Here is a 7,500-nt window from a genome sequence, read left to right on the forward strand (position 1 = left end):
ATGTTATTATTATTACCATCACCATTAGATTTATTATCTATATCATTAGCATCAATGTCATTCATATTATCACTATCATTGCTATAATTTTCATCCTGATTATAATAATTATAATTATAATGTCAAATAACATCATTAATTAATTGATATGAAAAATAGCATCAGTACTGATGAAGATAGCAACATCAATAATAATGATAATGAAAATGACAATAATGATTTAAAAAATTATGATAACAATCTATACCAGAGTTAAAAACGATTAAACGGATATTAAGAAGATTATGATAATAACATTAATAATAACAACTATAACCTTGCTGATAATAGTGATAACAGAAACGTTAACAACAACAACAATAAATATAACAATAGGGATTTTTAATGCAATTATCGTGATCATTATTTCGAACTCTGTTATTGTTATTTATAATTATTTCGTATATTTTGTACTGTTGTACTGTTATTGTTACTATTTGTATTGTTATTATTATTATTACTGTTATTATTGTTTTTGTTATTATTATCATCATCATTATTATTTTCATTGTTATTATTATTGTTATCGTTATTATTGTTATTATCATTATTATTATTATCATCATTATCATCAGCAGCACTATTATTGTCATTATCATTATTATTATCATCATCATAATTATTATGATTGTTGTTATCATAATTATCTTTATTATCATCATTATTATCATGATCATTATGATAATCGACTTTATCATTATTGTTATTGCCATCCTCCTCCTTAAATGATCTATGTTATTATTAATTCATTCATCATCTTTAGGTATAAAAAATCATCTTATCAAAACTACAGAAGTAAACAAGTACAAGTATTGACACAACTGTAATAAAATCCATACGACATATTCGGAAGATCAGGGAATGAGTTTTCATGAGTGAAAAGTCCTCGTAGAATGAGATTCTCATCCAGCTAATTTGCAAAAATCTTCTCACCGACCGCGAGTTTCCACACCAATCCGTAATGGTTGTTTTACCCCACTTCCTCCTTATGATTTCCCAGCGGCTCCGTGGAATTCCCTGGGTAGCATCGTCCCTATGTTGAAATGCGGCTCAGAGACGTCTTTCAGCATCTCAGAGTGGCGGAGGAGAGTCTGGGAAGAAGATAAATGTCAGGATCTTCAAAGGCGACAAGGCATGTCCGCCATCCTTCTCTCTCTCCCCCCCCCCCTTGTGTCTGCTCACACGCTCCTACTTTCGGATCTCTTGCGTCTACTGTGATTGGTGAAAAGCTGATGCGAGCTACTGGTACTTTTTTTTATCGTTTTTTATCGAGATCTTTTGAGGGGAAAATCTTGAGTAAGGATTCGGTTTGCTTTGCTTTCACAAATACCCGACAGCTAATGTTAGTAGAAGGATCTCTCTTTTTTTTTAATCTCTCTCTCTCTCTACACACACACACGCACACACACACACACACACACACACACAGATATATATATATATATGTATATATATATATATATATATATATATATTATATATATTATATATATATATATATATATATATATATATATATATATATATATATATATATATATGAATATATGTATACATATACACACATGTGTGTGTATGTGTATGTAGATATATGTATGTATACATACATATATGTATCTATATCCGTATCTATCTATCTACCTATGTATATATATATATATATATATATATATATATATATATATATATATATATATATATATATATATATATGAAGATAAATTCTGTAAAACGTAAGGAAATTGCAACATGTATTGTACGCATTATCTCCTGGTTAAGACCATCAGCAGTGCTCATTGTCCATTTCTTGATCTTTGTATTGCTTTTTAACCCTTCTGAATAACATTGTCAAAAATGCATTTTTTGTTAGATTCGAAGTTACTACAAACAGCTTGGCAAAATGGATCAATAAAGGAGCAGAGAGGATGTAGAAAAAATGTTGATGAAGTCACTCCATACCTGCATGAGAGATTGAAAAACAAATTAAAGCTTCTGGATAGATAGCGATTACACTTCTTATATGAATTTGATCGATTCATTCCTTGACTGTTTCACAAAACAATTGGGCATAGATCGACAGAGATAGATAAATAGATAGATAGATAGATAGATAGAGAGAGAGAGAGAGAGAGAAGAAGAGATAGAGGAGGGGGTCTCAACGGCCAGTAAAGGGAGAAGTATATGTATAGGTTCCAAACAGCCTCCCATTATACACTGTAATTCCTTGTGCTAAGACCTTTGTCACCTCTTTTATGATTGCAGAAATTAATGTTAATAGTTTTTTTTCTGCCCATGGTTATACAAACGAAAAATATCGCCAACATATCTTTCCTCTTTCCTTGATAGGTCTTTCAACAAATACCTTTGCCGTTATATCTGAGAACTGTAATATTAATACAATCTCGTCTTGCATGTTTTGTAGAAAATTACATATTTATGCCGCTTTTGGATTTATTTTTATTCATAGTAATGCTAAGACAATAGTTATGATTACAGTAAAGAAAATATGATCATAACTGTTACCCTGACCAGTGTTACTGTAATAATGTTATTATGACCATTAAGGCTATTGTTAGAAGAGGATAACAACAACAGTAAGTTACTCTTACCTTATGGTATCAATAATGATAGTCCTACGAAATAAACTAAAAAAAATGAACACAGTTAGATGAAATTTTAGATTTGAAGTTCGCATTGAGATTGTGAATTCAGTATCTCATTTCTTGGTCATTTCGCGTTAGTTTAAAAGTGATTTAGGTCCACGAGGATTCCGCCTCGGTCCATGACTCCATTCAGCTGTTGATTCGTCTTTCACTACGTGGAATGATCTTCTCTTGTGGTATTGTGTAAATTAGTCACAATATCACATTGCAGGATGTTGTAAATCGTGACATAACAGGATACTGTAACTATCCCTGGGTACTGTGTATCTTGTTTACACATAACCAGGATATAAAGCGCATTGTATTGTTTGTATGTCATGTATAATAGTGCATGATGTTTACATATGATGTCGAACACATCCTCATGCATTATTCTTACTTGCGATGTTTACACATCCGTTCTCTTATGTCAGTCTGCTATATGTGGTGCACCTATGTTGTTATTATGGTGTTATATATAGCCAGATGACCTGTAGATGATGAAATATGGACATTTTGGTGGATTTGTATGTAGAAGGGAGATATAGAACCCTTCCTTGTAACACGAAGGAGAAATGTCTCCTTGAGAGCTTAATCGCCCGGGAGATCGATCCATTCATTCATTCGTTCTTGAGCACAGGTCGTCGACCAGCCAATAAACAAACGCCAAGGTTGAGTGATAACTACATCCCCCTCGACAGTCGACCTTGATGAGAATCAGAGGTCCCTCCCCACGTCACATCGCCGCGTCCTGTCAAGGTTTGCGTCATTCATTATAGAGGCGCCAGCGTGGAGTGCCGTCCATTACTCCGAGCGCCGCCACAGCCGCCGCGCCCGAGGCCTCCTTCCCAGCGGCGGCGTCTCGCCTCGCAACCAGGACCCGCGGCGTGGCGCCCCGGAGCCACAACCCGGGGCTTGCCTCACGTGCGCCGGGGGTAAAGGGCCTTGCCTCGCGGATGAGCCATCGCCTCTCAGGCGTTAGACTTTCTCTGGGAATTAGAAGACCTATCAAAGTTGCTCTTTCTCTGTGTGTGTCTGCACATGCACACAAACACACACGTAGACTCTCTCTCTATCTCTCTCACTCTCACACACTCACTCACTCACTCACTCACTCACTCACTCACTCACTCACTCACTCACACACACACACACACACACACACACACACACACACACACACACACACTCTCTCTCTCTCATACACATACAGACACATCTAGCAGTCATATTATAACTCTTAACACGTTCCTTATGACATATGATGTGCCTCATTATTAGCAACCTCAATGAAGAAAACAAATATATATCCAAGAAGGGAATCATATGAGCCCATACTAACTCGTGTGAATTAGTATTAGAATTGATATTTATTCTTGGAGATTTATTTCATAAAAGTAAAACGACGAACCACATGTTCATTATAAACACTTCTGTGGACCACACATGGATCAGTATTCATAACGCCATGGCGACCAAATACCCTGCATATTGTATTTCTCCGCGGATATATTTAGTATCAAGTGTACGGTGTATGTATAAAAGGTTTGTTTTGATTCGTTATTACCGAAATGTGATTGCTTCATGATCAGTAATTAGATCTATAATTCTATAAAAGAGAGAGAAAAAAAACAAACTTGAAAATCATAGAATCATATATTCATAAGCTTGGATATATTTACCTTCCCTAAGCTATCGTTAATATTTTCAGTAGGCATAGAATAATAATTGTAAATATGACTCACAAATTAGTAGCAGACTGCTAGAGGGTCCGAACGTGTTTGTATACTGCTTCATAAAAAATTCCGGTGTGATCCACCTGGTAATGATGAACATGAAGATGCCGGTTAGTGGTAATAGTTAGGATGTTTTTTTTATGATTACGAGCGTTAATGAAAATAATAATCTTACGAGGGTAGCGATGGGTATAGTAACAAACATGGTCATGATTAGATAATGACAACAACAACTATAAAGATAGATTTTTTTTTTTTTTTTTTTTTTTTTTTTTTACTATGACAAGCCCAAATAACAAGATCACATAGATCCGATGCTTCAGATATCGAAGAAGCTTCTCTGTCTCGTTTCCAGAATCTTCGAGCACTGCGTTCGAGTCTTGTCTTTGATGAGTCAATCTTTCTTTCGCTTCCAGGTGCTAATAGCGCTGACTCTACTGTAATTTCATGGTAATATTTCATGCAGTAATTTCTTCTCGTGCCTCCCCATGGTAAATGCAAAAGCTTCCCTTCTTGCACTTCATTGTCTAACTAACATTAAAGAATAAGCCACTACTACTACAAGAATACTCCTATTGCCCTTCCTACTAATACAACAACAAAAGCTAACATCACCAACAACAGCTACACGACTATTGCTAATACCATTACCATTACTAGTAATATTGGTAATAATTAATAATGAACTCAAGGTGATGCGAGGATGCCGCTGTTCATTCTCTTAGGCTTGTCTCTGGCGGTTCGTTTTTAAACTTGGTTAGACGTCAACGTATACATGCGAAAATGTCTTCACCATAATCATATATATTTATCTATATCTATCTATCCATCTATATCTATATTTATGTATCTATATATATCTACATCTATATCTATCTATATATCTATCTATTTATATACAAACATATATATATATGTGTGTGTGTGTGTGTGTGTGTGTGTGTGTGTGTGTGTTTATGTGCACAAACACACACACACACACAACACACACAAACACACACTATGTGAGTGAATCCTCTTTTTAAAATTATTTAGTTTTTGCATATTGAGTCAGGTTACTGAATATGCCTAATGCATTTTTATTGTTAAATTACTTTATGTATAGATATAATAATCCATTGCCTTGTTGTCTGTATTTCCTATCTATCTGTATAGCTAAGGAAATTACAGGGATCATAAATGGTACATTGCAATGCTTTCTTTCAAGATCTAAATTATAATGCTATGTCTCTCCATGCGTGCATTCAGGAAGAGCTTCCAAACTTTATACCCTAGCAATGCACTGTCTGTATGCATACTCGTACACCCATAAACTCTTCTCTTTCGCAGGTCGGTACCTCAACAGCAAGAAAATGCGGATATCTGGAACGTGTACGGGTGCTGTGAGTGCCTCTCTTCTCATGATAGTAATGAGCGTGCGAGCGACAGTGGGCATTCGCAGTCTAGTGCGGGGGACACACGCTCGAGACCTGGCGCTGGGAAGCAACGCATTGCAGAGCGTGCAGAGCATGTGGCAGAGGGACAGCCAGGAGAGTGAGGTGAGGGATAGGGCATGCGGTGTTGTTGATGGTAAACATAACAGTAAGAACGATAATGATAATGATAGTCATAAAACTAGTGATGATAGTGACGATGATAAAAAATTGTAGTAATGATGATGATGATATTCATAGCAATAATTATAAGTCTGATAATAATGATAATGGTAAAGATAATAATAACTATGATAATGATAATAGTAATGATAATGGTAATGATTATAATGATGATAATGATAATGGGAATAGTAATGGTGGTGATAATGATAGCAATGTTAATGATAATGATGATGTTAACAACAATATTAATAATAATCATAATAATAGTCATAATGATGATGAAAATAATGGTGAGGATAAGGTTGATATCAATAATAAGAAAATAGAGAAATGAAGGTATATTCAATATGTACCCATCAGTTTATAAGCTGCAATTTTGGTGTGGTATTGTAGGTATCTGAAGTATAACGGGCCACTTCTAAATCACACCTCTCCCTATATAGCGAAAGGTTAAGATCAATAAAAATCTAATGGAAATTTGACTATGGACACTCATCCGCGCAACAACAAGTCATTTAACAAAGAGTACCTTGTGCCTAAACCAACCTATGTAGCGGCAAGCATAACATCATAAATATGCTGTGTTCGCACACGCTGCTGTTGGTCGCTGCCAGGGACGCACAACAAGTACCCGCGTCGTGTGTGGTGAGACTCAAGGCCTGTCTTGTGTGACAACTCTTCGGTCAGTTTTGCGTCATGCAGAGCCTCATTTCTATGTCTTGCGTGGCAACAATGCTACTATGATTATTCTTTGTGCAACAGGGGAATTCCTGTAGTAGCACCCTGAATGATGACCATTTTTATAGCAAAAAGGACTAACGAATTGCAGTCTTAATTGAAAACACATACGCTAGATCTGAACTTGTAGTGTTTTCCTCTGATGTGGTAACATTTAGAATAAGAATAATAATTGCGAAATTTATAATTGTTTCTTCACATTAAAGCTTGTTATAGATCTGTCAAAATTTGCTAAAGATGCTCTGGGAGATTTTTCGTGTTTAATATTTGTTATGGTTTCTGAAAATGTAAATATAGCTTAGTAAAAATGAAGCGGGCATAATTTTAAAACATTTTTTTTGTATCTAGAATAAAAAGAATTCGTTCCTTCTCTCATTAAATTAATTTCTCATGTAGATATGAACCCTTGTATTTAAGAAAGTAAAATATTTCATCTCGCCTTATATCAGTCTTTATATCAAACATATCTACGGATTAGTAGACACATTTTTATTATATAAAAAAACTATTGTCAACTGGCCAAGTTCAAAGCTTCTTCAGGAGAATTTTGCAACCTCTGACGATACATTTTGAAATTTGGAAAAGGAGGCAAACTAATAGATAAGAAAACTGATCATTCATTGTGTCATGAAATGAAACTGACAGCAAAAGACAGAAATGCATTAATTTATATGAGAAAATTTTGTTAAGTAGACTCACAGCACAGGTAGAAGGAAGGTTATTGAGAAATATCTACATATGTGTCTA

At 35.0% G+C, this 7,500-nt stretch overlaps 1 protein-coding gene across 1 annotated transcript in view; it reads left to right on the forward strand.

Moving 5' to 3' along the window:
• LOC122261396 (uncharacterized) overlaps nucleotides 1-7,500 on the forward strand; it is a 22,066-nt gene that overhangs the window by 8,520 nt on the left and 6,046 nt on the right. Inside the window, exon 2 of the mRNA XM_043029011.2 lies at nucleotides 5,747-5,955. Coding sequence (XP_042884945.1) covers nucleotides 5,770-5,955 — 186 coding nt within the window. The 5' untranslated portion in view covers nucleotides 5,747-5,769. The remainder of the gene's footprint in view (nucleotides 1-5,746; nucleotides 5,956-7,500) is intronic.

The sequence above is a fragment of the Penaeus japonicus genome, unplaced genomic scaffold (assembly GCF_977035675.1).
Source record: "Penaeus japonicus unplaced genomic scaffold, GWHDUDI00000001_assembly GWHDUDI00000012, whole genome shotgun sequence".
Classification (NCBI taxonomy): Eukaryota; Metazoa; Arthropoda; class Malacostraca; order Decapoda; family Penaeidae; genus Penaeus; species Penaeus japonicus.